Source organism: Mytilinidion resinicola, assembly GCF_010093595.1.
Source record: "Mytilinidion resinicola strain CBS 304.34 unplaced genomic scaffold BDZ99scaffold_6, whole genome shotgun sequence".
Lineage (NCBI taxonomy): Eukaryota > Fungi > Ascomycota > Dothideomycetes > Mytilinidiales > Mytilinidiaceae > Mytilinidion > Mytilinidion resinicola.
Window position 1 is genome coordinate 1,387,164 of NW_022985442.1, and position 27,657 is coordinate 1,414,820.

Sequence of the window (27,657 nt, forward strand, 5' to 3'; positions counted from 1 at the left end):
CATCTTCGCTTTTCATACAAGTCCGCTCAATATCGCTATATCATTGACATTTCTTGATTGAAACATTCTGCTCAAGTCTGCGTACAAATCGCGAAACCATCGATATGGCCGACCTGCACAATTTCTGTAAGTACTGTCGCCGTGAATCCGCGGAGGTCTCCAAATAAATGTTTTTCTAGCTTTACTCTCCCTGGTACTTCCAGACACGCACGTCCCGCTGCGTCGAATCTTCACCCAAAAAAATCCCGCCTGGCGCAAAGCCAATCTGAAAGTCTGGGATCCCGCCAATCCAACCGAATGTTTTCCTTTCACAGTCAAGTTGGACGCCATGGAACCCACCCAACTCCTCGCAGAAGTCAAACACGACCCGGCCCTGGGAGCTGATGGCAGCCTTTGGTATATTGGAGGCTCAAGTCCGGGCTACAAATACACTCTTCAGAGCGGCTGGCAAACTCTAGACACTGTCAATGGGATCACGACGTTCCCGATTACCGTCATACCTCGATCAGTTGGCCCATGGGGGTTCAAGGATTCCATCTCTTTCCAGATGAACACGACTGCAGGTCCCGGATATCCAGTCGCTCAAGTTAATTTCGAGATCTACGCTGTCGTGGAGGACATCGCTCCTTACTACATGAAAGACGGCATCCCCATCGACTTCCTGCAGCTCTTCGCCCTGCCGACCCCGGACAAGTCTTTGCAGACCATGAATGACTGGATCCAATGGGCTGTGAAAAGATGCCACGCCTCAACCTTCGATGAGACTCTGAAGAAACGCGACCCCACCACTGCCAACGACGCCATACATAGCTACCGATACCACGTTTGGGCCGGGGCTTCCGCTTTTACCGCGAACGAATCGACATTCAAGCTGGACAGCTGGCTAGACAACCGGATGGACCCCAATCGCGTATCTTTTGTCAACTGCTACGACCAGGCAGGGCTAGTCGACTGTGTGCTGAATCTCGGTCTCCCCTACAAGCTCCGCGACCTGTCAGGCAATATCGTTCAGAAGAAGGGCTCCAACCCCGGAGAAATGGTCGACGTGACTACGGTAGATCGATTTTGGAAGGGCACGTACGCCGACAGCTTCACGAATCCATTACGCTTCGGGTACATCAACACGAAAGATCTCGTCGGCTGGGGCGACGCTAATAACCCCTTCTTTGGCAACTCCGACACCGCGGGAGCTGTATACCTCCAAGACCAAATATTCGATAATGCCGTCCCACACGATGGGCGGAAGAGGTGGAGCTTCCGCAACCACAAATGGGCCTGTATCCGCCGTATCACGACTGGATCGTCCTTCGACGAACTCGCAGCAGATGCCTGTGCCGGGCCGGTGTTTCCGCCCACCACCGTCACTCAGTATCTCAACGACGTGATTGATGCGGTCACATCCAAAACTATACTCGGTAACACTTGGGACCAAGACAAACACACCACGCTCGGACAGGTCGCTGATTTCGAGCTCGACGTGGCCATCTCGGGCTCGATCGACAAGATCATGAGCGGACTCACTGACCAGGAGCGTGCTGACTCGACCTTACCAATGGCGATTCCGATCAAGGACCTCCTGTCCGCGGTCGAAAGCACAGTGAAAGCTCTTCAGCCCTCGTGGACCTTCCTCACTAAACAGCATCACGTAGAGACCGGACCAAAGCATTCCGCCGTGACTTGGGACTTCCACCAGAAACTCTCCACCCCCAAGCCCGCTTTCATTTCCGTGGCTATCGAGATCCTCGAAGATAACCCTTCGGCGATCAAGAAAGCGAAAGAGAAGGTAACGATGCTAGAGCGGGATCCAGAGGACATCTTGACGGCTACGCCAGCCGAGGGGTATCTGGCTGCGCTGCACCTCGTTAGTAAGGGAGGTAGCAACTTGAACGTGCTAGTCTATGGTAATGTTTTGATTCAGCTGGATGGGTGTGCGACGCCGGAGAACATTGTTACTGTTTCGAAGGCTATAGATGATTTTGTCAAGGCGCGCAAACCGGCAGAGCCGAAGGGAGTTGCGAAAGACGACGTTACGATCGAGTTCCCGGATACGGTCACTGTTGGGGACGTTTTTGATATCAAGATCACGGTGAGTGGAGTAGAGCGAGGAATTAAGGCGGTCATGCTAATCTGTTACAGTCACTTGATGCGGTCGATATTGATGTCGACTTAAACGACGAGGTAATGAATGGATGTTGTATTTGTCATGCATTGCTAACGATTCACAGAACCTCGTCCTTCTGCAAGATCCCGATCTCGAGGGAGGAAGTTCAGATATATGGACGCTTCAGGCCCAAGCTGTCGGGACGGGTGCAGCGGATGGTGAAGATGGAGAGGCGTCTTTCACCGTCGCGTTCTCGGCTTCGGAGACCTATTATCCTTCCTCGTCGGTTTGGACGGTTGCTATCAAGGCTAAGTAATAGGCGAAGACGGCGGATGCTTGGAGCGATGCAGTGTTGGCTTGGCTATGATTATATTAGTTATATTGGAGGCGACCAGCCTGTATATTCTGTCGCCCCACTGCAAAACTACTTCTACGACCTGTCCCTTTTCTACTTAGCTCCGCTCACCGCTATCTCTCCCCTTTCAAGTCACGCCCAGATCACGTGCCATATACCGCGACCTAGGCATAAAATCTCCCGCATTCTTTGCAATCCCGGCTTTCTTCCTCAGCAGAGAAGTTATTGTCAGACCCAATAAAACAACGTTCGGTCTGCGCTTATGGAGAGATCCGGAGTGCAGTCTTGGAAGTTCCAAACTGGAACTCGGGAGCCTCTATGGGTGCGGAGAGTGGTGACCATGGAGGAGGGGGTTGGAAGGGTGGGAGAGTTAGCGCCAGGCGATGATGATATATACATCTGTCACTAGATCAGGAAAATTAGCATGAAATCTCGAAGACGAAGAGCAAGACATAACGATGGGTTTTCTAATGTTTTTGGTATTTGTTGTTAAGTTACAGTTCTGATGATAAGCATCGGCTGTTGTCGACAAAGGAAATCATCATGAAGAACGAATGACCATAACCACGACACACCGTCTTTCTCACTGCTCCATGTAGCCGCTGCTCGGAGGATTTCCATGCGACTCTCAACTCCCAGATCCCACGCCCAGCAGAACATGGGGACTTTCTGTCTGCCGTTTTATTCGGGAACGATCCGAGGTGTGATGAAGGAAAAATTTCAAGTCCAAAGCCGAAGATGCGTTTAAATACTCCAAATTTAGCCACGATCACATGACATTCTTTCCAACACATCCACCTCTTGCTCAAAACTGAGTATAAAACATCTGCAGCTCCCCGTAAACAGAGTACGTGCCCGGAACATGCCACTGAACAGCGGCTTGTCCAGCAACAGCTTGTGCAACAGCGGCAGCCTCGCTAGCAGCCTGGAGACGCCCATGCCGAACTTGGAGATCCTCAATCCGATCTTGGACATGCACGTACTGATCTTGAAGATACTCGTATCGGGCACTTGCTTCTGGGACATGCACGTACCGATCTCTGAGATACTCGACCTGACCCTGAACATGCACGTATTGAGCCTCGAGGTACTCGTACTGTGCGTTCGCCTCTTGGAGGTACTCGTGCTGGCCTTGGAGTTGCTTAACTTGACCTTGAAGATGCGCGTACTGGGCTTGGAGGTACTCTGATTGGGCACTCGCCTCTTGCTCATACTGCATCCTCGCATTCTTTGCCGCTCTGTCCGCGACCTCGTTGCCAGTGACCCCCTTGTGTCCTGGCACCCATCGAAACTCCACCTTTAAACCAAGCTCGTATATTCTATACACGGCCTCCACAATCTTCTTGATAAAATATCGTATCGGCGAGCCTTGCTCAGCAGTACAAGCTCCGATTTGGCGCAGAGCGTTCTGGGAATCGCACTGTATAACCAATACGTCTGAGCCCATTGCCTCACGCCACTCGTTGTCCTGGCGGAGGAGGCTTTCAGCGACGTGGAGGGCGCAGAGAACTCCGTATGTTTCGGCGGAGTCAGAAGTGTGGCCGTAGCCGGCGTTCGCGGGAGTGGTGGCAAGATAAAGAGAGTTAACGGGGCTGTACGCGACAGCTACCGCTGAGAGTCCGTTGATTTGGGTCGATGCATCAGTCCAAAAGACGTTCTTGCCGATGACAGCGTGCTTTTTAGCGATCGTGGCGTGTTCGTCGATGAAGACGTTGTTGGTGAGCCCGTTTTTGAAGGTTTCGGAATTACGGAGGCCGTGGATGTATTCGATGTCCCCTTCGTCGAGGAGCGCGTGCCAGAGTTCTTGAATTTTGCGCTTGCGTTGTCTCGGGGATGAAGGCAGAGAGTTGTCGGGGGTAGTCTTCTTTCCATGGCGTTGACGGTTGCGAGTCCTCCTCAGAGTCTCCAGGAGTTCGGCGTCTGTCTCTCGATATTCGTCACGAAGTGGATTTTCGCGCTGGGTGTCCTTGAGTGCGCAAGATAATCCATCGAGAATGGTTCCTTCCGTTGAGGAGCTTCGGTCAGTCAGGCCCCTTGCCCATTTCTCTTCTTGTACTTCAGACCAGAGTGGGGAGTCGCACCCAATCGTCTCCAGCACGTCTAAGAAGTGGTCGATATTGGTGGCCTGCTTGTCCACACCGGCTTCAAAAATGCAACAAAGCGCTCCGACCGGGTTGGTTGTTTTCTTTACCGCATGCTCTAGTTCCCGGAGGTGTGGGAGCTTGTCGAGCAGGCTCTCCGTACGTGCAGCCATCTGAGCCATTTTGGAGCTAAGCGTTGAGTATGGCTCTTCGTAGTTTTCGCGGCTTTTGTAGTGTAGGACTCAAGGGAGAAGCGAGTGTATTGCTGTGAGGGTGACGTGGAGGATCTCAAGAAATCCTCCAACGTGAGTTATGCCCAGAGCGCGCTCTGATGCCCTCTGGGTTGAACCATGGTAACGATATAGAATACGCTCGAAAGTAGCTAATGCGTGGCTGTTATTCGCCCCTTTATTTGGAAACAGTACAGTCGATCCGTGGTTGAAGATAGTCTTGGCGAAAGGTTTTGGTGTTGAGCCTCTTCATGGCAAAGTATACTCGGAATGCGTACTTGAGCTGCATCTCTCCGAGTTTCATGTTCTTGAGTCCTATATGAGACTTTTGATTTCATTAGTAGCCAAGATAAAAGGATGAAATAGGAAATACAGTGCTACACGAGCTTAGGCACTGTTATTGAACACCACTTAGGGTGTCCCTATGGGCTTTTGAATGTCTAATTGGGATGCGAAGGCCGACGCAGTGGAAAATAGGTTACGTTTTCACTGATTGAATGTCTGCTAGCTGGGCTACTCCTCAGTGGCAATGAGGAGTAAGAGTGGTGCCAGTGCAGTGGTATATCCGTGTGCCCAAACTTATTCTCCTAATTAGATGTCTTTGGGTCTTATATGAGACCGTTTAGTTCATTAACAGGCTGAATGATAGGACAAATCGGGAAATAACGTGATAGCGCGAAATGCTGAATGATGACGTAAACCATGAAATATAGTTACTAGAACTACTCCCGCTTCGCTTTCGCACGACGACTGCCCTACAAGCAATGAGGGCTCGACAGTCATACTCAAATACATTTCAACGCTACGTAGTAGGCAAAGTATTAATGTCAGCCCAATCACGCTCGTACGCCAGCATTGCCGCTGGTGCGTCTGCCACTTCGAATCAGCGTTCTCGCTCATCACCTCTGCAAGAGGCTCCACAACGTCAGACCAGCCCCAATCCTGCCTACGCCCCAAATACCACATCCCCAGAAGACCACGTCTACGTCCTTACACTCCTGACCTCGCCAAGCCTCTCCACGCCGCTCAACGCCCTCCGCGAATGCCACTTCCCACGCCATCTCAACCGCACCGCGGCCCACCTCACCCTCTTCCACGCCCTGCCGCATTCCCCGCACAAAGATCCTCGTCACGCTCAAGTGCTGTGCTGACCATACCACACCCTTTCGAATTGAGACGGGAGGGCCATTCTGCATGCGTCGTGGTGTTGGTATAGGCGTAGCACGTGGAGGATTAGAGTTGAGACGGATTCATAAAGAGCTCAGAGAGGCTTGGCTGGATGGGCTGAGCGAGCAGGACCGCGGCGGATGGAGGCCGCATTGGACGGTGATGAACAAGGTGGACGAGGAGGGGCGGGTGGGGGAGGCATATGAAGAGGTAGAGGCGTGGGAAGGGGCACAGGGGTGGAGCGTAGGGCTGGGGTTGTGGAGGTACGAGAAGGGGAAATGGGTGTGGGAGACGGAGCAGAGGTTTGCAGGGAAGAAGACTGGCGAAAACGACTCGAGAGAAAAATAAAAATAGCATGGGGTTATATGGCTGAAACAATCCTGTACGTAGATCCTGTGGCAGATGGTTCCTGCATATGGGAGGTCAGATGGACGTGAGATCGTGACCGAAATATCAGGCTACGTATATCCCTGAGCGGAATCTGACCACCCTCAAGATCTGGAGAGCAACGTTTTATACAGTTGCTAATAGCAAGGGCCCTCGCTTTTACTGGATCCAGTCTTCTGGTGCTGTTCATGTCTTGCTACCGTGGTACAAGTGCGCTCCAGAGGTTCCGGACTTGCATCGCATAATGGAATGGACAGTTCCTTGCTTTGGATAGATCAGGTGCAGAAACTCGGGAGCATCGTGGCGATTGGCGGGTCTGGCTCCGTTTCAGCGCGTCTCCCGCGAGCAGGCTGGTCAACTGATGGCGAACACGGAGGGATATACGGTGTGACTGGCAGAAACTGTCGTCGCCTCCGCAATTGCGCCCTCGTCCCACGTGGGCCGTGGCCTAGGGGCAAGCGGCAATGGAGGGCGAGGCGGTGACATGACATGGCGGGCGTCCAGTCAGGGCTGCGGTACACAAGCTCGTGATGGGTGGCCTGCGAACGGAGCCAATAAATATCGTGTCGCTGAGCAGTTACTTGAGCGTTGCTCAGCGGGGAGCAGTAGCCGAAATTAGCTGGCTTTAGCTGCAAGCGGCAGGCCGAGAAAAGGAGACCCTTGCCATCGTCGAGCGTGCCAAGCCGAGATACTTTTTAACCACGCCCGACGCCAGCTGTCCACTCTGACTGCCCCCTACATTCACCCCAATTGCACCCCATACACCACTGCCCGACGCTCTCTCCAGGTCCTCGCATCCAGCTATCCCAATACGCTCGTTTAGACAACCAGTCAACCCCACTACGTCCACACACGTTGCTCAACGCACACCGCAACTCCACCAACATGAAGGGTGAGTGCAGTGCCCAAAACAGCAGAACATGGACTGACCATGGCTTCCAATAGCTCTCATTCTCGTCGGAGGGTTTGGCACCCGTCTACGACCTCTCGTATGCCGCCCTGCAACCCTCTGCTGCCCTGGCTCTTCGAGTCTAGAGCCGCCGATCTCGACAATGGACCACTGATACTCGACAGACTCTCACTCTACCCAAGCCGCTGGTCGAGTTTGCGAACAAGCCCATGATCCAGCATCAGGTCGAGGCCCTGGCTGCTGCCGGTGTGACCAACATCGTGTTGGCTGTAAACTACAGGCCCGAGATCATGACCAAGGCGTTGAAGGAGGTTAGTAGACTTGACCACCCAACGTCGACGCTTGCTGACAACCGGAACCGATTAGTACGAGGAGATGTACAATGTCAAGATTGACTTCTCCGTGGAAACTGAGCCTCTTGGTACCGCCGGTCCTCTGAAGCTCGCCGAGTCCATCCTGGGCAAAGACGATACTCCCTTCTTCGTCCTCAACTCCGACGTCATCTGCGACTACCCCTTCAAGCAGCTCGCCGACTTCCACAAGGCACACGGCGAAGAGGGCACAATTGTGGTCACAAAGGTCGAGGAGCCCTCAAAATACGGTGTGGTGGTGCACAAGCCCAACCACGCTTCGAGAATCGACCGCTTCGTCGAGAAGCCCGTTGAGTTCGTTGGAAACCGTATCAATGCCGGTATATACATCTTGAATACCTCGGTGCTGAAGCGCATCGAGCTACGGCCCACGTCGATCGAACAAGAGACCTTCCCTGCTATTTGCAAGGACGGCCAGTTGCACTCTTTTGACTTGGAGGGTTTCTGGATGGATGTGGGACAGCCAAAGGACTTCCTTTCTGGAACCTGCCTCTACCTCTCCTCGCTCTCGAAGAGGGGTTCGAAGCAGCTTACCCCAGTCTCTGAATCGTTCGTGCATGGTGGAAACGTCCTCATCGACCCAACTGCCAAGATCGGCAAGAACTGCCGTATTGGTCCCAATGTAACAATTGGACCAGGTGTCGTGGTCGGAAATGGTGTTAGGTTGCAGCGATGCGTGCTGTTGGAAAACAGCAGGGTCAAGGACCATGCCTGGATCAAGTCCACCATTGTTGGCTGGAACAGCTCCGTCGGCAAGTGGGCACGTCTGGAGAATGTTACCGTGCTCGGAGACGACGTCTCCATCGGAGATGAGATTTACGTCAATGGCGGCTCTGTGCTACCCCACAAGTCTATCAAGGCGAACGTCGACTGTAAGTTTTGACGATCCTTGCTATATCACAACCTTTCTAACATTTACGCAGCTCCGGCGATCATTATGTAAATCCTTTCCGGTCACCCATGAAAGTTCCCCACGATCAACCTTCTCATCACTCGGCGCTGGTCCCGTGCAACTTCCTATAACTCTTTAATCCTCTTGCGCACTTCGATGTACATGTTCGAGTCTTTCGCATTCTCAACACTATTCATCCTGGAGATTTCGTACAACCAGCGTTTCTAGACCCACACTCTACTCTCTACACACTTACTTTTTTTCCCACCGGTGGCGGCGGCGCGACGGTACAAAACAACTAGGGATATCGGTCACATCGGATGACTGGGATAATGGGTATCGGTCAGGTCGGGTTAGCATTCATATTTTTTTTCTCGCATGCTTTTAGTATGTAAGGTTTTTTTGTTCTTGCATAGTGTCTACATTTGCACCACCTTTTTGTTGATTGGCGAAGTATGGGTCGGTATGGGGATGGGGCTGAGTGTATGGTGTTCTAGATGTTTCATGCATTGCATGTTTTTCTGAAGATCAGAAGAAGGGGCTAGACGAATGAAGCAAAAGTTATCATAAGGTTCCCTTCTCGTGTCGAATGATTCCGCGCGTGGTACTTGTTTCACGACATACTGTTCTTAATTCTTGGGATTATCTAGGTATGGCAAGTCTGGGCATTTTTAGAAAGTGTCGAGCACTGAGAGAAGGTCTGGATTTCTCCTTCCCGCGGATCGTGGATTTGCTGCAGCGAACATTATTTTCGGTAACGTATAGCTTACTTCTAGCTCATCTTGTTTATGTTTCACAGGTGTGTCCCGACGTAGAGGTTCCAGGGAAGTAGATTCCAGTTGACACAATCTGCGCGTGGACCGCCCCAGACCATGTCTGCTCCCAAGGTTTCCAGATCTAAAATAAATCAGATGCTTGGCATTTCTGAAATTACACTACTCAGGCTCCACTCCCACGAGTTCAGGCAAATGGAGATGCTAGCGCCGAATCAATTTACGACTATACCTCTTCAGCTCACGTGTATAGTGTATCCAATATCACAGCCAATGGATTCGGGCGCATATTGGGGAATATTGGCAATGTATTCGATGCTTTTCAACCCTCTCACCATCCAATCTAAACAAAAGAAAAACTACTTTTAACACCCCTTCTCTGAATACCATTTCCAAACACTCATCTCCTCTCACACAACCTCCCTCCCCCTCTCCCCCTCCTGACTCCTCTCCTGCACACTCTCCCTCGACCTCTCACTCCCCCCCGCCATCTCAAACACGACCCCCTTCACGCTCACCTCACTCCCCTCCCCCGCCATCGCCCTCCCCGTCCGACTCAACCCCCCCAACCTAACGCTCTTCCGCCTCTTCCGCTCCCGCCGCCTTGCCCACACCACCGCGCCCCCGACTCCACTCAACACCAACACAACAAGCACAACAATCAGCGCAATCGCCCACCCCTCGAGATGCTTCTTCCCGCCATCGCTCCCCCCGGCCTCGCGGTGCGCCGCCGGATCCAGATCCGCAAAACTCGACAGCGGCGCCGCCTGCTCGCCCGTGCGAGACGGGGTGGGGTAGAGCGCGACAACGCCCTCATACCCCAATCGAGCCGTCGCGCTCGCGCCGCTGCTCACGAGCTGCCAGTCGCTGTGGGCGGTGTGCGGCGCGAAGACGGTTTTGGTCGACGAGAACGTCGGCAGCGGCTCGATGTGCGGCTCGGGCCAGAGCTCGACGGGGGTTTGGGCCGCGGTGGCGCGCGCGCGTGCGAGGTCGGCGGTGTAGTTGGCGCGGAGGGCCTCTTCGAGGACGGAGAGCTCGAGGGGAGCGAAGCGTTTGGCTGGGGCGGGGTGGCGGTTGGTGGGCGACGGGGTTGGGATGGAGGCGCTGAGCTGGGCCCAGTGGACGGATGTGTGGTAGAGTCGTGTGAAGGACATGGGGTCGGGAGGGGGGCCTTTCCAGGGGGCGTAGGTGGCGGGGAGGCCGGCGGTCTGGGTGGTGGAGGTTCGGGGGGGCAGGACCTGGGGGACGCCGACGTGGGTTTTGCGGTGGGATGTTATGGTCGTCACGTGTCCATTAGTCAGGCGTTCTTTGGTCAGGTATTCTTTAGTCAGGTATTCGTCTTCCAACCTGGCGGCCGATTCGGGCATGCCCTTTTCGTGCTCGAGCCATTCCACTGGGAAGGGGTGGCTTTTCCCCGTCCGGACGCTGCCGGTAATGAGGGGGTACGGTGTCGTAGGATGGGGCGCCTTCGCCTGGTCGAGATACTTCTTGTTGCAATACTTCTCCACTTGGCGGTGGATTTGAATCAAATAGCTCTTGCGTTCCCTGAGGACCGTCTGTAGCCTCTCGGTCTCCCTAAGGGCTTCCTGTACCAAATTGAAGGCGACTTTGATATATGGCGGCCGCTCAGGGTTAAAGATGGGATCTACGGGAGTAACGGAGCCATTGAAATGCTCTGATGGGTCGATACCTTCAGGCGCACTTATCTTTTTCTCCGTGCCGGTCTTCTTGGCCCAATATTTGACCACCCAATAGGTGTTCCCATCGTCGCCCTCATGAAGCTCCGCGACGTGCTCCACTACACCTGTAGGCAAGGGGGCGTTCTTATCTGCTGGCCATCGCGTTGAGAGTGCCGCCCCCTTGAGCGTAGGCAAGGGCTCGAAGACAGGCTTGATGCCACATTTAGCGGCAGCATCTTCCGCGACACGCACTTTGATATGAGTCTTATCGATCTCAGCGTGCAACATCTTCGCCAATTGCTTCAGCTCGCCAGCATGGTTGAACATATCGTGGGTCATGTTATTCATCGTTTCCCATTCGATATAGGTCTCGTTCGACATCGCCAGGTTAAATTCCGGGTGCTGTCTATACTTCCATGCCTCTTCGCTCTTTCCTGTGTCCGAGACGTGAGAGGGTGGGTTTTTTTTGGCCTCGGCGCCCTTGAGAAGCTGGAGTGAGAGAACCCAGCTGAGTAAGAGAACACTGCCAAATAAATGCATGACGTTAACAAGAGGGTAGGAACGATGGAAAGGTAGAAGTGGTTGGAGAGGGAGAGGAGGATTGGCGGGCACTCTTGTAGGTCATGCCAAGGGATTGTGGACGCGCGTGGGGAGACATAGTTCCGTAGTCGGCAACTTTTTTTGAGGGAAGGGAGGAGCCAGAACATTGTGGATGACATGCGCGATCCGCCTCATACCATGGTTGATGACCGTTGGCGGCTGGTGTGGAGAAAGCGAGCGTCCATGGGCCAAGGTCATTGGACAAGGTAACTACGCTACATCGAGACGGCGACGACGATCGCGATGGTGTCAAAGGCAGTCTAAATGGTAGAGATGAGGCAGCAGCGACGAAGTGAAGAGAAAGGGAGTGTGAAGGATGTTGTTGAAACAGACTTTTGGTGCATCACTGCGAGAAGGGCACTCGAACGTGGTATTGGCTAGCCAACCACCAATCCTTCAACGCTCCGAACCGCCACGGCAGCGGGCCGCCGACCAATCATAAGCACGGCCGAAAGCATCGGGTATCATTAGGCAGGTAGGTAAAAGCATGCATTGCTTGGCGTGCTGATTGCGTGCCAGCAGAACGAAGGACATGATTACCCCCTAATACACGCGAGCCCCGTCCACATCGCTGTGACATCTTTGAGCACCCGAAATATCTCCGTCATCAACATCGTTAGGGTTTGCAATTGTAAGCATCCTTTTAAGGAGAAGAGGGGAGAACAGCAGAAATCCAAGCCAATCTGGGAATAAGAGAGAGCCGCCGTGATGTTTTTCGCTGAACGCTTCAATCGCTATGCCCCCGCCATACTTTTTCAAGGAGAGACGATGAATTCTGTCGTGATTCCAGAAGTAAGAAAAGATTGCTGAAACTGAACCCTCCAATAGATGAAAGTGGAGATGTCGTTATTCATGCAGCGCTTCGTCGTAATAAATCGTAATTCGTAGGTCCATTACAGTCGTCTGAATGGTTGCTGAGCCTGAGCTCGTCAAAGTCTTATGTTGGTAGTAATCAAGTTTTAGTTGTTAGTTTGCCAGGTGGGCCGCCATGCATCGTCACACCAGCAAGCTGCTAGTTGTAGCCGCTCTCTCGCAGGCAAGAGTTGCACCTCTCGTATGCTCGGATGGCCCCTCGGCCGCAGTAGCAGGATCCAGAAGTCGACGACTTGCTGGACCTCCTGCTGGCCGATTCGAGTCCGCAGTCACTGCTTCTGGGGCTGTTACCGCCGCTTCCAGTTTCCGCATATGTGCTGCTCCCGCTGTCGTAGTCGGTATTAGACGAGTACGTGTTTCGTCGGCCAGTCCCAATCGCCACAGGAAGCCCCTGAATGACGCCTCCCTGGCCTTGTCGTTGGCCGGGGTACATGCCATCGTTGACAGAGAAGTTCCTGCAGATCATGTACGCCCGCGTGGCTGCTGCATTACGGGCCAGCTCGTCCGTTTCGTAATCGACGTCCGTGGTGTATTCTCGGTTGTTAACGCGAACGGTACATCCGTATCTAGTGGTGCATTAGCTGGCAGCCTTATGAGAGTGGGGGTAAAACGTGCCCGTGGCGAGTCCTGTAGCACTCGTAGAGTGGGTCGGGCCAGTGGCGGCGATTGCAGAGCCCTACGAAAGCGACGAGTTAGCCGGCTGTCCAACACGACACGTAGATGCGTGGGGTGTCGAGGTTTGCTGATCGGGCATCACAGTTCAATCTTAGACAATTGCATTGGCCAGAATCGGCTTCATAAGACAGCAATGGCAGCTTAGCGACGCTGGAGACGCCGATTGAGAGGCTCGGACTTGATTTTTCTTTGCATTGTCGATAGATCCCATCGCTGTGGTACCCCAATATCAAACCGCGGACGCTAAGGGCAGTCTTACCTGTCAGGTACATGATGTAGAACATGGTGCCGAGGAGCGTGGAGTGGGGTGTTGGCCAGGCGTGGGCGACCTAGAGAGCAGGAGAGCAATGGCTGCTGCGGACTCGTGGATGGCGGCGTGGAAACCTTGGAGGCTACAGCCCTACTGCCACGAGGTCGTAGGTGGGAGGGTGGTGAGGGTGTCGGGTATCGTGGCTCCTGTCGTACAACGGCAGATGCGTTCGGGGGCGCGACAGCTACCAATGCGAGCAGTGACAGTTGTCTAGTATGCTGGCGATGCTATCGAAGGGGGGAACAGCAAGGGAGAGTGAGTGGTCTGCAGAAAATGAAAAGGGGATGGGGGGACATATGGCTCCAACGGCGGGACAGCGTGTAATTTATTGCAGGCGCGGGTGCAGCAGGCATGTCTGGATATGCATCCGAGTCGAGTCCGGCCGTGCTAGAGGCAGCGAGCAGTGGGCAGTGGGCATCTGAGATGAACAATCTGCAGGCCTGGTTGCGGCTCTGAGGGCAAGCCCCATATTGATGTGTTGGCGTGCGTTTTGGCCAGTGACTTATCGGGGTTCCAGAAGGTCGCTAGGGACATTTGATAACTCGACGCTCCCATAAGGCACAGACTCACCGGTTCTCGCCAGAGCAGACATTCTTCCTTCGCCACCATGCGGCAGGCATTGCGCACGAGTGGCCGCTGGGGATGGTGCACTGCTCAGATCGCCGTCGCCAGCAGCGGTTTGGCCTCAGCGCACCCAAGGCACGGGCTGCAAGTTGCAACGCTGGCACGCTGGCAACGGTGGAGGCGCCCTGCACCCGCACCAGCACCATCCGCTCCGCCCTCCAGCGTTGCGGAGGAGTCTCAGGCTCTGGGGCGGCCGCTAATTTATGCTGTGCGGCAATTCGCTGGAGATGCACCGCACCGCAACGTCAGATGCTGCACGCAGCCTCTCAGCGAGCTCCCGCCGACATGCCTGCCGTCCCCAGCTGCGGCGAGCACCAGCACCCGTGGCCCCGGGCGGGTGCGGCTTGGCGCGAGGCCGAGGGGAATGGGGGATGGGTGGTGGACAGGCGGGCACGTCGACGAGCAGCAACGGCCAGGAGCGCCAGCACCGCGCGAAAACTGGGCCTGGCGGACGATGAGGCCTGCTCCGTGCCGGTTCAAGCGCGGCCATCGCGCGTCGGGGGCCTCTACTGGCAGGCAGGACGACACGCTACGTGACTGCGGAGGGAACAGAGCATGGTGGCTTGGAGGAGCACTCAAGCGTCGCACCCAGAATAGACGGCCCTGTCTGCGCGCACAACGGCCAGTCACCAGCGCCAGCGGGCGAGGGGTCTCGATGGCGGGCAGCTGGTGGGTGGTGTTACGGCAGGACATGTCGTTGCACCCCGGACGCCCGTGCTCATGCAATGCGTGGTGAGTTGTCAACGCTTGATGCTTGGAGGCCGAACTATCTGCGCCAAACGCCCAAACGGGGGAAGACCAACGGCTGCAAATGTGCGGCATCGCGCCCGGCATGAGTCGCAGAGTGCGTGGATGCTGCCGACGTTGGCATGACGGCGGGGCTGCGGTGGGGACTGACTGACAGAGTGAACAGACTATAGACTGCCTCTATCTGGCCCGAATCTGCCTGGACGAGCCCCATCGCACCCTTCTGGACGGCGCCAGGGTGCTCCACGAGACGACAACAGTCCGAATAGGCACGGCCGCCATGCACGACGGGGGGGCGGACTGGGGTGAGTGGTTCCTGACGAGGGCGGAGAGCCATCCTAGGAGCATTTCGACGGCGAGCTACTTTACCTCAGCAGTGAACGCTTGCTCACATTATCCGAACTGCCCGGACGCCGCCCCCAGTCTCTGGGCGTATGGGACCTGGTTGGCCAGGCCGCATCGTGCATCGATGGACAGCAATATGGCGTGAAGCTTCGACGATACTGGGCCGTCAGGGCCCCACGGCCGACAGGACGCCAGCAGCAGCGTGACCTGCGCCGAGACGGTATCGAGGCCTGGCAGGAGGGCCTGGCAACTGGACGCTGGTCGTTATCGTCGTAGTTGTGGTTTGCGAGGAGCGCTCCAAGATGGATGGGGAGACGTACCGCACCGACAGCCTTTGGCGCCGGAGCCACGCCTGGGAGAGGCAACGACGGGCATCAGATGCATGACGGTAGTAGTGGACTCCATGGCTCCATGGCTCCATAGTCGCGGGGTAGCAGGTAGGCGTGGTAGAGGGCACAGGCAGACGGGCAGCATCCGAGCATGGCGGAGAATTGCAGCGATGAATGATGGGCGTCGTTCCAGGATTGCGTGTTACAGCTTGGCTATACAGGGTCCCGCCGGCGTGCGCAATCGATACAAACGGCGGTGAGGGCTAACTAGGCGCGGTAGCCTCTGGCGCGACGCTGGGGACTGCTGCTAGTGGAGGAGGAGGATGCTGATGCTGGGGCTGGGGCTGATGATACTCTATATCAACACCACGGCCGCGTGGGCGGGCTGTCTCGTCGCCATGCTGTGGACGACGTCGAAGTCCTTGACGATGAGGCGGCGAGCAGCGACAAGCGCCCCACAGGTTCATTTGCGTCTCTCCAACCACGCCCTGCGATGCCCTTCAGCCCTATGAGACACCGGGCCTCCGCCCTGCCGATTCTGCGCCGCCGACTGCCAGCGTCCGGCGCTGCATCTGGGCCTGCCTGCAAGTGGCGTCTGGCAGCTATGAGCGAGAAGACGGGTGGACTGGAGATGCATCTGAGGTCAAGTTCCAAGGTTGGCGTGAGACGTGCATCACGTGCCAGGAGTATGCGTTCGGGGAGCCTCAACACCATGGAGAAGCCCGGAGGAGAGCGCTGTCGGGCGGGTGAGGAGCCGCTGCAGGTCGTAGAGTTTCATCTTGTCTATATGATGCCCAACACCAGCTCAGAAACGCTCTCGTAGTTCACCTTCACGTGGCATTCGCCTCGGCCTACAGTACTAGGACTCCCATACGTGCACACTCCGAAGTGACGACGCGTAGACGTGCAGGCCCCCTACTTCATCAGAACCTCAACGCAACAGAGATTTCAGATTCTAAAGAGTGAAAAGACTTCCTTATAGGTAGTTGTTAACTTGCAAAGGCTTTTATTTAGTATTCTTAATTATTGAGTAGCAGTAAGCGCTTAGAAACTGCTCCATCGTGACTTCCCCTTTTGCACCTCCATCCTGCCACGCGTGCAAACCAGCCGCGTGATAGTCCTCAAAACCTCGACTTCTTCTTCTCCTTCTGACACACCGCCCTCCATCCATCACCGTTCCATCACCGTTCCATCACTCACCATCCCCATCTGCAACTCCAACTCTATCCTCTTCACAAACAATCTGTGCTTCCACATCACCAACCACAAACACAACAATGGCTTCCCCCGTCGTCCGCCTCACCCTCTTCAAGATCCCCGACCCCCAAGACATCGACTACCTGGTAGCCAAGTTCAGCACGATCCAGACAGACGCCGTCAAGGTACCTGCCACTGAACTCCCATCCCTCCCCTCAACTCCCCTCAACTCCCCTCCTAACCCTACCCCAACCCCGCTCACCATGCCCTCAAGGACGGCAAGCCCTACATCTTCGCCGCCAGCACCAGCAAGCTGCACGAGGAGCCCCGCAACCAGGGCTACACCGTCGTCGCCCGCATCATCTTCCACTCGATGGCCGACATGGAGTACTACGACAAGGAGTGCCCCGCTCACGCCGCTATCAAGGAAGCTGGCAAGGGCAAGGCTACCGAGCCACCTTTGGTAAGTGCCTTCCTTTTGATGCTGATCTCCCCTTCCGCATGCTGACCTCTCCCAGATCGTCTCTATGGACGCCAACCCGGCCGAGGCCAAGCGCATGATGGCCATGCTCAAGGAGACGTACGGTGACGATGGTGAGGGCGGAAAGGTCTAGCAGTGTGTCCACGCTGCTCTGGGCTAGAGGGCGGGATCTCCACGAGCGGAGCGGTGAAGTGCCGGAGGAGGGGGTTGCTGGCATTCATAAGTCCATTTCCACAGGGCCATGGGACGGGGCACCGTCTGAGCTGGCGTAGCAGGCTATCCGATTGTTCCAAATGATTCTCTTTCTCATGTTTTGACATTATGAAAGCTCTTTGAGCAGTGACAGACGAGCAATGACAGACATACGTGCACATTTATCGAATGTAGTAGGAAGACCCTGCCCTCTGAACACTGCTTTCACCTTGGATCCTAGGCATCGTTTGACTGCCGCGTGCGATGACTTCAGTTTGGCTTGATGTATATGCGTCGACTAGGGTGTCACTGTGCGAGGTTCCCCATACATGTCACGAGCCTGGAAGACCAATCGTGTGGTTCTGATGCGTCCAGCCGTGCGGCGACCTAGTCGTGCTGATGGTGCAGGAGGCGGGCGTTGCACGCTGCTGCTTGCAGCTTTGGCGGCTGGAATGCTCACGTTCGAATGCGGCTCAACAATGGCATCCTCGCCAGCATTTGCATGCTCTAAATTAAGGAAGAATGGGACTGCGCTGGAGATCACCCGTTGCCAAGCAGCTGCCGACTCCCCTCCGGCTGCAGGTCCGCCCAGGCCGCGTGGAGCTTGCTCTTGCTCCCTGACTAAAACACGCCTGGGGACTTCCCCACGACCCTCGTTCAGCCTCACCACCACTCGCCCCCGACACGCGGATTCTGCAAGAGGGCTGTGCGAGTGTAGCCTCGCCCGTGTCAAGCATTGTTCTCCTCTTCTTCGTGCGCTGCCGCTGTCTTGTCCCGTTCCGTTCCATTCATGGTGCCTCTTTAGTCTTTCAGTTTGCAGTCTCCATCAACATGGCAAGTCCCCCGTCCCTACAACTGTCAACGAAGCATCCAGCATCCGTCACAAGGACTGCCGTTCCCCCCAGTCATACACAGTCCATTGAAGGCTAATGCACCTCTCCAGCTGTTTCAGCTGCTTCCAATCGTTGCTGCCATCCTCATCCTTCCCTTCTCTGCCGCCCAGTTTCCAGCTCCCGTCACCTATTCGACCGTCATCAAGTCGCCAATCGATCCTAAAATCACCATTTCCTACAAGACACCCAATGCCAACACCTGCACTACAGCTTTCGAAGCCCAAAAGCAATACACGGGCTATGTTCAGCTTCCGCCCTACACCATTGCACCATACCAGCAGAACTATACCATAAACACCTTCTTCTGGTTCATTGAAGCACGCGAAAACCCGGAGACGGCCCCGCTTACTATCTGGCTCAATGGGGGTCCTGGGAGTAGTAGCATGATCGGGCTGTTCCAGGAGAGCGGACCATGTGAGGTCGTTCAAACCGACGAGGGTTACGCCACACAAGCGCGTACTTGGGGATGGGACAGGAGCTCCAATGTGCTTTACATCGACCAGCCCGCCCAGGTCGGCTTCTCCTACGACATCCTGGTGAACAAATCCCACAATCTTTTCACCGATGTTTACACCACTCCTGCCGGCGCTCCTTCTGGACAGTCCCCCTACACCGACCTCAATGGCACCTTCAGCTCAGGGAACCCACTCAACACTGCCAACACGACCAATATCGCGGCAGCTGCGGCCTGGCATTTCTTGCAAGGCTTCCTCTCCGCGTTCCCTCGATACAACCCCGGAACCAAGCCTAACAGCACTACAACGTATGCGACTGGTGTCAATCTTTTCGCAGAAAGCTATGGAGGAGAGTACGGCCCTGTCATGGCAAATTATTTTGAAGCCCAAAACTCAAAACGCGCAACTGGTCAACTCTCACGTAACAGCACTCTCGAAATCAAACTCGTCTCCCTTGGCATCATCAACGGTTGGATCGACCAGCTCGTACAAACCCCATACTACCCGAGATTTGCCAACAACAATACCTACGGAATCAAAGCCGTCGACGACGTGACTATGCTCAACAGTCTCAGCGATTTCGAAGCCTCTGGAGGGTGTAAGGAGGCCATTCTCGCCTGTCGCAGTAGTATTGCGAAGAATGATCCCCAAGGCGAGGGCGACGTGTTATCGACGAATCAGCTGTGCAGTTCAGCGCAAAACAAGTGCCTTCCAATCGAAGACGCCTATTACAATTCTAGTCGAAATCCCTACGACATAAGACAGGTACTGCCGGTCAGCTTTCCCAGTCCTGCTTACATGGAATATCTCAACTATGCCGAGGTGCAGCAGTCAATTGGAACCCAAGTAAACTACACAGACTCCAATGATGTGGTCTTGAACGCTTTCTCAGAAACAGGCGATATCAACCGAGATGGCCAAGTTGCATCTCTCGCACAACTCCTTGGACTTGGAATTCGGGTTGCGTTGATGTATGGCGATGCTGACTACATCTGCAACTGGTTCGGAGGCGAGGCGGTTTCCTTTGCCATCGCTGCAGCTGCGCCTGGATATACCACTGCCTTCCCCGCTGCCGGCTACGCTGAAATTGTCGTCAACTCTACCTACGTCGGTGGTGCAGTGCGCCAATTCGGAAACCTCTCCTTCTCTCGCATCTACGACTCTGGCCATCTCATCCCGGCATACCAGCCTGAAACCGCCTTCACCGTCTTCACGCGCATCATCCAAGGCTCCGAGATCGCCATGGGACACGCCGTGGATCTGAGCACTTTCGCGACTTACGGGCTCATGAACTCCACGCACACCAACAAGACGCCGGATCAAGGAGACACCACGTGTTGGCTGCGTGCCCTGCAAGGGTCGTGCACACAAGACCAGATACAAATGCTCGCAGCGGGCCAGGGCAAGGTCGTCGACGGCGTGTACTACGAAGAAGAAAACAGCGCGCCCAGCTCTGTGTTGCCGCCCAGCCGCACCGTCTCGATGGGCGGCAAAGGCGCGACGGGGACGTCGACGGCCGGACTGACCGGCGTCTACGTCGCTACGGGCACGCCTACCGCTACTTCTGCGGCTGCGCCGTCGCGGCTGAGGAGTGCGCGCTGGGTTGGTCCTTGCGGTGTCCTCGCTGCTTTGAGTTGGTTAATACTCGTATGAGCGACGGACATTTTTTTTCTCGAAACATCTGAAGCCTCCGCGAAAGGAGGTGGTGAGTTCGCGTGTACGATGTGTATAGCTCTTGTTTTGCAGCAACTCGCTCTATACCACTTTTCGGTTTTGTGTCCTCCTCGAGCGTAATCATCGAGCGTGTACAACGGCATGGCATGGGTGGTTCGGGTTTGGCACGCATTCATCCCGCGCATTGATAGCGGAGCCACTGGCGTTTTGGGGGATTTTCCGCATCCTTACCCCGGTTTCAACTAGGCTCGTAGGGTGGTATTATTGGATCGAGCAAAAAAACGGACGCCTAAGCGGGCCGGGAGGAAAATCAGGGGCTCCATAGAGCACTAAGGGAAGCATACATGGCGTTTTTCTTGTATTATTATTATTATTGTTCCGGCTTTCGATGGATCGCAAGACGAGGGTTTCGGATTCGGATGCGTCACTTCGAGTAGAAACCCAAGCACGGAAAAGCAACATCAATTCACAACCATTAATACGTAGAGATTGCCAAATGCGTTTGTTATGTCTGTGTGTTGTCTATCGGTAGCTCAATCAAGCAAAGCAAATCATTCTACATGCCTCTTTTGCCCCAACCGTTCGCCCCCCGTCCCCCCGTTCCTCCGCCCCCCGCGTCCCTCGTAACTCGTAGCTAGAAGACGAATATTGTATATTGTGAAAAGAACCGGAAGAAGCTACTAGCACAGCGCCCAGCCTATGCAGACAGAATCTACACCTACACGATACGCAAAATCAGGGAATACGTGATGCTTTACCAAGCAACCCCCCCCCCCCCCCGCGGCGGAAAGCCTGGACCAAAACCCGGAGTCGGAGAGAAAAGGGACAAAAAGGCACTCTTCCAACTGCGCCCACTCCTTGCATCTAGCGGAATAGGGATAGGGCTAGGCGAAGTAGCTCTTCCACAGCACGCCCTCGAGGTCCTCGAGCTGGTCTGGTTCGAACGCCTGTTCGCCGGGTTTAGTATATATATCGCTTTCATATCGCGTTGTTCGGGGGTGTTGTGGAGACTCACCTTCACATCAACATGCCAAGTATCCTGCCTCGTCTTCTTGAAATCCGCCAGCACGCTCTTCACGCTCTTGCCCACCATGCCCGAGTCCGCAGCCGCCTTCCGCGCCAGCGTAGCCAGCACGTCCGGCAACCACGCCGGCGGCGGGCTCGTGTAGGGAAACGCTTGGATCAGCGCGCCGAGGCCCAGCACCGCGGCGTGACGGACTAATATCAGACGGCCCTGCTCCGGCGTTGGGGTGCCCGGGACACGGCTTCTTGGGAGAGGGTTCTTGGCGAGCTGTTTCGTGAACTTCGCTTTCAGGGCCTCGACAGTGCGGGTGCGCAGTTCGACCGGCGAGCAGCGGATCATACCCGACAGGGTCGCCTTGGCGCCCTCGCGGACCTCGAGCTGCACGTCGCCGAGCATCGTGGAGACGCAGTCGAAAAGGGCCTGCTGCTGGGCCTCGGACATGAGGAAGAGGCGGCGGAAGTAGATGACCTGGATGAGGATGAGGATGCGGAGGCGCTGGTGCCACGAGGTGGCCGTGCGGCCGATGCGGATGAGGGCGGCGATGAAGTCGGCGTCCTCGCCCGCGCGGTGCGGAATGTTGGGGAGGTGGCGGAAGACGTGGTAGGCGAGGGATTGGAGCTCCGGGTCTTCTTTGATGTCCATCATGTGCAGGAGCTGCTCCATGAAGACGTCGGGGAAGAATTTGACAAGCTGGATGCACTCATAGGAGGAGAGGGCTGAGTCGAGCCAGAGGAGGACGGTTTTGCCGCCTTGGGTATAGGATGAGGGTGTTTGTTGTCCAGCGGGACGCTCCTTTCGCCAGACCTCGAGTCGTTCGAAGACATTGGTGATGGTGGTTGAGTATTCTTCTGTAGGTTCATATGGACGAGTGCCGATCGACGAAGCTTCTTTCTGAGTCTTGATGAGTGTCTCAACGCTCTTGTAAGACTCGTGGTATCTCATTCTGAGAATGCTAGCAATAGTCTGACCCATTGCTTCACGAACGCCCTTGTACGGATGGTCGAGATGTTGCATGAAGTCTTCCAAGATTGGCTTGTCGAGTTGGAAATGCCATCCAGCATCTAGGATACATTGCTGCAGCATCTGGATCTTGGAGCTCTCCTTGAAGGCAGCATTAGAGTTCATGTCCAGACGGAAACTTGCAAGCCAGTCTACCAATGGCCAAGCACGACGGGGATCTTTGGATTGAAGCACGACGTGCAAGAACGTGGTCCAGTACGAGGAATTCTCTGGTGTCAGGCCATCCTTGAAGATTCCTCGAACGATCGGGAATGCATACTCCCATATCTCTGCGCGCTGCTCGGGAGTCAAGTCAGGCGCAACGGAGAGGAACGCGCCCATAATTTCAGCAGTAGCTCGGTGTTGATGTTTGTCGCTACCATCAGCATATATTGATTGCGTCAGGTCTTTTATGTCTTCGAAGGTAGTCTCTGTCAAGCCGCAGAAGACAAGCTCAAAGGCGTGGGTGAGCATCATGCAGCTAGACATGCGGAAGCGGTCTGAAGTAGCATCCCGTGGTTCCTGCTTCATGTACGCGAAGTAGTTCGAGAACCATTGCCTATCAAGATGCTTGCCAATCTTTGCTCGCACTGCTTGTTCGACTTCGTCGTACTGAATCGGAGGTGGGTTTGTCAGGAAAGCAGGCATGGTTTTGTTCCACACCAGCCAGCCGGGATAGTCAAAGTCGGAATAATATTGAGCCTCTGGTTTAGCGAAACTGCTCAGGTGCTCTTCAGTCCACCCCGGATCGTCCGCTTTTGTTGGTACGGTGATTTTGTCTGGAAGCTCCTCATCGTTGAGGAGGTATCTCTCGTAACTATGGCCTGTGATACCACGAGTCTGAATGAGAGTGAAAATGCCGACCAAAGCTCCACCGTACAACCCACGAAGACTCGGATGAGGATCAATAGAACCCTTGGTGACAAGATCGATCATTGGATCTGAAGCAATGGAGTCATATCTCATGCCAAGATTGACGACGATAGCCGCTGTTCGACTTGCTTTCTTCCAGTGTGACGTTGCGCCCAGGTCTACCAGCTCTGCAGACAAGTCTGCCTTCTTCTTCTCTATGCGGGTTCGTTTCTTCTTGATAAATTCTCGGCGTTTATTGACCTTCGCCTCGATCTTCTTCGAATCCTCAGAAGCAGCTGCAAATGCTATGGCCTCGACGACTTCTTGATCTAGTATGACCATACGCTCCAAGGGCTTGCCCATGTCCATGATTTGGAAAGTAGCATTACCTGCAAGCTTTTGCACGGATGGTTTATCAGCTCCAGTGACCTCGATGAATGCCTTGATCAAGGTTGGTGTAAATCTCCAATCGCGGCTGATGGTCTTTGCTAGACTACCGAAGAGTAATGAGAACATCGCTCCCTTGATGCGTGGGTAGTCGTTCTCATTTACAGCTTTCACGAGAGCTTCAAGTAGTGGTGGAATAACCAAAGGCCTAGCTCCAAGTATGCACTTGACTGCTGACTCGTTCGCGGTTTGAGCAGTGCGGCGAATTTCAGTATAAAGTGAGACGCTGGACTCGGCCAAGTCGAGGAGGAGTTGCTTGTCGAGATCAGTCTTTGGCCTAGGATTTGCGTTATGCCGTAATCTCTGCAGATGATAGACGTTCGCTCGTCTGACCAGTAATGGTCTCGGATATTCCTTTCTTAGGCCGCTGAATTTGAAAGGATGGACGTCCGCCGCGAGAAGTCGAGTAACCCGATCAAGTACATGAGCAGATCGTTCAATTCCCACATCGATAAACCAGGACCGGTAGGCATTATATAGAGAATTGAAACAAGGAACGTCGTCTTCCTGCTTCTCGATCAAGAACTTGTGAACTTCATGGAGACAGAGTCCAACATTGTGGCGCAGGCTGTGGATGAGTTTGTAGCCTCTTCCGTCCCTGGCAAGCGGGTAACCGGTATTGTATCGGAACGTTGGCTTCACTTCCTCATCCTCAGCTTCACCTAAGCCAGCATCATGGTCGGGCCCTTCGGTATCCGTAGCATCCTCGTCAGAAGAAGAATCTGTGGTGTCGCTCTCATCGCTATCTTCAATGCTGGGGTCGAAGAGGACAGAGATACCAGACATGATAAGCCTTAGGAGGACCAGATTGCGTGATACTTCGTCGGACCAGTCCTTCCCAGTGCCATCACGCTTGATCGGTGGATTTGGCTTGATCAGATCCAGCAGAGCGGTGGTCGCATTCTTACACTGCGAATTGAAAAGGCGGATCGCGAAATCGATCTCCTCCTCATTCGGCGTGTGCCAAACAATGTTTAATTTCTTCGGGTCTGGAAGTCTGCCCCATGACTCGGTGGTGAGGCCCTTCTCAAGCTCGTCTTCCTCGTAGATGGAGTAGTCGATTGTGTAAGTGACTGTCAAGTTGAGCAGAAGATGGTGGATGAAGTTCGAAACATGCACCGTTGGAATGCCTTTGCAGTGCTTTTGCATGTACTCGGCAATCTCGAAAAGTTCTTTTTTCCAGGCAAGCACGGCGTCGCCGACATGTACAACGCACATGCTTAGCAGGCTGATGTTCCATACCAATGCACGGTCTCGAGGAAGAACCTCGGACCCCGTTGTCCTCGTGGATCCGGCTCCGTTGTCCTCAATTTCAACCCGAATTCCCGACAGGAGATGAGGAAGTAGCCGCTTGAGAGCCTTTTCGGGATTGATCTTGACTAGACCATTGCAAATGAAAGCCATCGCGTCTCTAGCCTGATGAATGACATGATTTGTCACGAAGTTGGCGATCTTGTCTAGGGCGATATCGAATAGCTCTGGCGAAAGTGCTGCTAGTAATGGTGTAAATGCTGCAGGGAGGGTGTTGACTACGTTCTCCTCGGGCGATCCACTCCTCACGCGGGAGGCATCTGGGAGATTCTCTAGCAAAGTAAATACCCGTCCAAGGAAGGTGATCAAGAACTCCGCGAGGCCAGTTGTTGAAGATCTTAATATCATCTCCTCTTCTTGATCGCTAAGCTCTTGGTCGTAGTCGATCTCGCCGTCGGCACTCAGATTTTCTAGCCGGTCGACTTGTCCCATTATCCACTGGCCTGCCAATGCCGTGTCCGTACCTTCTATGGGAGTTTCTGTGCCATCACCAGTGAGTCGGCCATTCTGTCCCGGCCTCTTTTCTTTGGTCAAATCGTGGAACGGAACTGTATAGCATACGCCTTGGATGTATGACAACGTATGTAAAGTCTTTTCTAGGTCGTTCGCGTCAATGCCTGGCAGAGCAAGCCCCAAGACTGTGGTAACGTGACATCTATAACCCTTAGTTCTCGCCATTACCTTTGACAGCATATGAAGTGCGCGTATGGAGGATATGGTCCGGTGTACCTCAACAAGACCTTGCATGGCTGGATATATCCTCTGAAGCGCCCCGGGAAGAATGAGGGTTGGTTCCAAGAAAGCAAGGCTCTGGAGCGTTGACAGCGAGAAGTTCATAGCTGTTCCACTCTTCGCGAAGATTCCCATGTAGATAACGTCTCGAAGGCATAGGACGAATCGCCGCTTGAGTACATCATTGAGTCTCCTCTCCTCAGGAACCTCCATCTCGCCACTATGCTCCCGATTCCAACGCATGACGAAGAAGTCAGCGAGATAGTAGACAAGCTGTGAGAGCGACTTCGTCCAATCACCTGAATTGGATGGATGGAAGAAAGTCTCGATCCCCTGGATCAAGCCTTCAAGTTTGACCAAAATTGAGTCAGGGTGGTCCAAACAAGCAGGAGACAAGGACATTACAATCCAACGAGCAATATGGTGGGCAATTGGGTGCTTTCTCTGATCTCTGTCAAGCATCACGGCCAGACCGGCGCCTAGGTCTACGGTCGAGCTGTAGGGAGTCAAAGCCTGTCCAACTGGGATCTGAAGTAGTCTGAGAATAGCGGTAAATATGAGTGCTGATTGCTCGCTCGTAAAGATACCATGTTGAGAGAAAGGAATATGCTGTGTTGGTAAGGAATCCCTCGCCAATCTAGACAAGATGTCGACGAAGTGCACATCGAACAGTCTCGACCTGTTCATTAGAGACCAAAGATGGAAGAAAGTTGGCAGGTAGGTCTGTGGCTGGAGCGCATCTTTCTCCTCTGATGCCGGGAACGTGGGGAGAAGTAGGTTGAGCAAGCCAACGACTACGAATGCATTTTCAGAGAACGAGGTGCTAAAGTAGGGAAGGAATTCTTCAAACATCGCAGGAATATCTTGCGTGTCAAAGTAAAGTTGTGCAAATGTAGCCAGCTTCGTCAGCGTCCGGATATTGCGCTTGACATTGGTAGGATGAGATGCCCCTGACTCCGAGGGAAATACGAACATCTTCATTTCTCTGAAGAGCGGTTTCCAGTCCAATATCAAGTCTTTTCCCGGACGAAGATAATGCTTTCGCCTGTGAAAGAACCTGTTAGTCCATGTGATTGGCTGGGTGTTTCAAGATGTCTTCACTTACTTCGTCAAGACCATGAACATGCTCGCAAAGCGCTCCGCCACCAGATAATCAAGACCCGGGGCAAGCGCCAGCTCGTAGTAGAGTTTGACAAGCTTGACGCGGGTGTTGCGTGGAAGGTCGAACTTCAGTGACAGCCATCCTCTAATCTCTCGAGTCCAGTGTACCGCACCCGGCGCAAAGTCTCCCGCAGAAACCGCTATGAAGAGATGTTTTATGCATGTGTTGAGGTTCTCCTCCCTCTCCGATGCATCTTCGGTCTCGTACGGTAAATATTTGAAGTACGGAAAGGTCCGCGGGCGACTGCGACTCTGCTTTTCAGCATTGTTGCCATTCGCCGTACCATTTGAGTCGCGCCAGTCTCCACCTGGCGACGTGGCTCGCGATACGTCCATACTAGTCGAGGTGTCGAGGGCGCTCATGAGCTGACCTATGCGTTCGTTACCGGCCATGGTGAGGAGGGTCAACCGTGGGACTCGAGGGTGTGGAGGGGTCGGAGGGTGTATTGTGCGCAGAAGTGGTCATCAAAGAGAATGAATAGCTCGTAACGGATGGAAACTATGCAGGTGGTAACGTTAGCTTGTTCTATAGAGTGAATCGGGCGCGGTAGCGGCTGGAATGAGATATTCATTCACCCCGACACACAAGGCCGGGGCAGCTCGGCGTGGAACTTACTAGAGTTGAGCCTCGTGTAGTGGGTGTTTTGTGCCCAACGACGCAGCGCAGGAGTAGGATGCAGAAGTTAAAGTGACGGCGATATGTAGGTAGCCGTCGTCTACTGCGGGATGTCGATGACCGGGGACTGTCTGGAGCTATGGCCTGCTCTCCGCACAGCGCCTCGACGGAGTT

General features: G+C 54.4%; 10 protein-coding genes across 10 annotated transcripts; 5 read left to right on the forward strand and 5 right to left on the reverse strand.

Annotated features, from left to right (window-relative positions):
* Window positions 1-14: 14 nt before the first annotated feature.
* Window positions 15-2,451, forward strand: BDZ99DRAFT_268196 (uncharacterized protein). Its single transcript, XM_033713867.1, has 3 exons — window positions 15-126; window positions 180-2,178; window positions 2,226-2,451. The coding sequence occupies exons 1-2, from the start codon at window positions 105-107 to the stop codon at window positions 2,168-2,170; spliced, it is 2,013 nt and encodes a 670-aa protein (XP_033579468.1). The 5' UTR covers window positions 15-104; the 3' UTR covers window positions 2,171-2,178; window positions 2,226-2,451.
* An 810-nt stretch (window positions 2,452-3,261) lies between these two features.
* On the reverse strand, window positions 3,262-4,719 carry BDZ99DRAFT_518337 (uncharacterized protein; the record flags this gene model as incomplete). The annotated part of the gene is made up of 1 exon (XM_033725282.1): window positions 3,262-4,719. The coding sequence occupies one exon, from the start codon at window positions 4,717-4,719 to the stop codon at window positions 3,262-3,264; it is 1,458 nt and encodes a 485-aa protein (XP_033579469.1).
* Window positions 4,720-5,591: 872 nt separating this feature from the next.
* BDZ99DRAFT_474662 (uncharacterized protein) lies at window positions 5,592-5,918 on the forward strand (the record flags this gene model as incomplete). Its single annotated transcript, XM_033721922.1, has 1 exon — window positions 5,592-5,918. The coding sequence occupies one exon, from the start codon at window positions 5,592-5,594 to the stop codon at window positions 5,916-5,918; it is 327 nt and encodes a 108-aa protein (XP_033579470.1).
* Window positions 5,919-5,959: 41 nt separating this feature from the next.
* On the reverse strand, window positions 5,960-6,431 carry BDZ99DRAFT_268216 (uncharacterized protein). Its single transcript, XM_033713868.1, has one exon. The coding sequence runs from the start codon at window positions 6,289-6,291 to the stop codon at window positions 6,001-6,003; it is 291 nt and encodes a 96-aa protein (XP_033579471.1). The 5' UTR covers window positions 6,292-6,431; the 3' UTR covers window positions 5,960-6,000.
* Window positions 6,432-7,206: 775 nt separating this feature from the next.
* Window positions 7,207-8,545, forward strand: BDZ99DRAFT_474663 (mannose-1-phosphate guanyltransferase; the record flags this gene model as incomplete). Its single annotated transcript, XM_033721923.1, has 5 exons — window positions 7,207-7,213; window positions 7,267-7,310; window positions 7,396-7,542; window positions 7,598-8,474; window positions 8,526-8,545. 5 exons carry the CDS (start codon window positions 7,207-7,209, stop codon window positions 8,543-8,545), a joined length of 1,095 nt encoding a protein of 364 aa, XP_033579472.1.
* A 1,132-nt stretch (window positions 8,546-9,677) lies between these two features.
* BDZ99DRAFT_496907 (uncharacterized protein) lies at window positions 9,678-11,486 on the reverse strand (the record flags this gene model as incomplete). Its single annotated transcript, XM_033723468.1, has 1 exon — window positions 9,678-11,486. One exon carries the CDS (start codon window positions 11,484-11,486, stop codon window positions 9,678-9,680), a length of 1,809 nt encoding a protein of 602 aa, XP_033579473.1.
* Window positions 11,487-12,558: 1,072 nt separating this feature from the next.
* Window positions 12,559-13,378, reverse strand: BDZ99DRAFT_487015 (uncharacterized protein; the record flags this gene model as incomplete). Its single annotated transcript, XM_033722812.1, has 3 exons — window positions 12,559-12,985; window positions 13,031-13,046; window positions 13,354-13,378. The coding sequence occupies 3 exons, from the start codon at window positions 13,376-13,378 to the stop codon at window positions 12,559-12,561; spliced, it is 468 nt and encodes a 155-aa protein (XP_033579474.1).
* Window positions 13,379-16,550: 3,172 nt separating this feature from the next.
* Window positions 16,551-17,401, forward strand: BDZ99DRAFT_461184 (uncharacterized protein). Its single transcript, XM_033719558.1, has 3 exons — window positions 16,551-16,839; window positions 16,926-17,109; window positions 17,165-17,401. Exons 1-3 carry the CDS (start codon window positions 16,727-16,729, stop codon window positions 17,258-17,260), a joined length of 393 nt encoding a protein of 130 aa, XP_033579475.1. The 5' UTR covers window positions 16,551-16,726; the 3' UTR covers window positions 17,261-17,401.
* Window positions 17,402-17,841: 440 nt separating this feature from the next.
* Window positions 17,842-20,889, forward strand: BDZ99DRAFT_507730 (alpha/beta-hydrolase; the record flags this gene model as incomplete). Its single annotated transcript, XM_033724271.1, has 3 exons — window positions 17,842-17,901; window positions 18,272-20,258; window positions 20,414-20,889. 3 exons carry the CDS (start codon window positions 17,842-17,844, stop codon window positions 20,527-20,529), a joined length of 2,163 nt encoding a protein of 720 aa, XP_033579476.1. The 3' UTR covers window positions 20,530-20,889.
* Window positions 20,890-21,118: 229 nt separating this feature from the next.
* BDZ99DRAFT_413274 (uncharacterized protein) lies at window positions 21,119-27,611 on the reverse strand. Its single transcript, XM_033716689.1, has 4 exons — window positions 27,484-27,611; window positions 26,812-27,366; window positions 21,357-26,751; window positions 21,119-21,288 (listed from the first exon to the last, which is right to left on the reverse strand). Exons 2-4 carry the CDS (start codon window positions 27,258-27,260, stop codon window positions 21,226-21,228), a joined length of 5,907 nt encoding a protein of 1,968 aa, XP_033579477.1. The 5' UTR covers window positions 27,261-27,366; window positions 27,484-27,611; the 3' UTR covers window positions 21,119-21,225.
* Between the last annotated feature and the right edge of the window lie 46 nt (window positions 27,612-27,657).

Coding starts and splice junctions, on each gene's coding strand:
- BDZ99DRAFT_268216 (XM_033713868.1), bottom strand. CDS start 6,291: ATGCTATTTTTATTTTTCTCTCGAGTCGTTTTCGCCAGTCTTCTTCCC.
- BDZ99DRAFT_413274 (XM_033716689.1), bottom strand. CDS start 27,260: ATGGCCGGTAACGAACGCATAGGTCAGCTCATGAGCGCCCTCGACACC. Junction 26,752..26,811: donor ATGTTCATGGTCTTGACGAA/GTAAGTGAAGAC, acceptor GTTCTTTCACAG/GCGAAAGCATTATCTTCGTC. Junction 21,289..21,356: donor CTTGGCATGTTGATGTGAAG/GTGAGTCTCCAC, acceptor CCCGGCGAACAG/GCGTTCGAACCAGACCAGCT.
- BDZ99DRAFT_461184 (XM_033719558.1), top strand. CDS start 16,727: ATGGCTTCCCCCGTCGTCCGCCTCACCCTCTTCAAGATCCCCGACCCC. Junction 16,840..16,925: donor GACGCCGTCAAGGTACCTGC/CACTGAACTCCC, acceptor CCTCAAGGACGG/CAAGCCCTACATCTTCGCCG. Junction 17,110..17,164: donor AGGCTACCGAGCCACCTTTG/GTAAGTGCCTTC, acceptor GACCTCTCCCAG/ATCGTCTCTATGGACGCCAA.
- BDZ99DRAFT_268196 (XM_033713867.1), top strand. CDS start 105: ATGGCCGACCTGCACAATTTCT. Junction 127..179: donor GGCCGACCTGCACAATTTCT/GTAAGTACTGTC, acceptor ATGTTTTTCTAG/CTTTACTCTCCCTGGTACTT.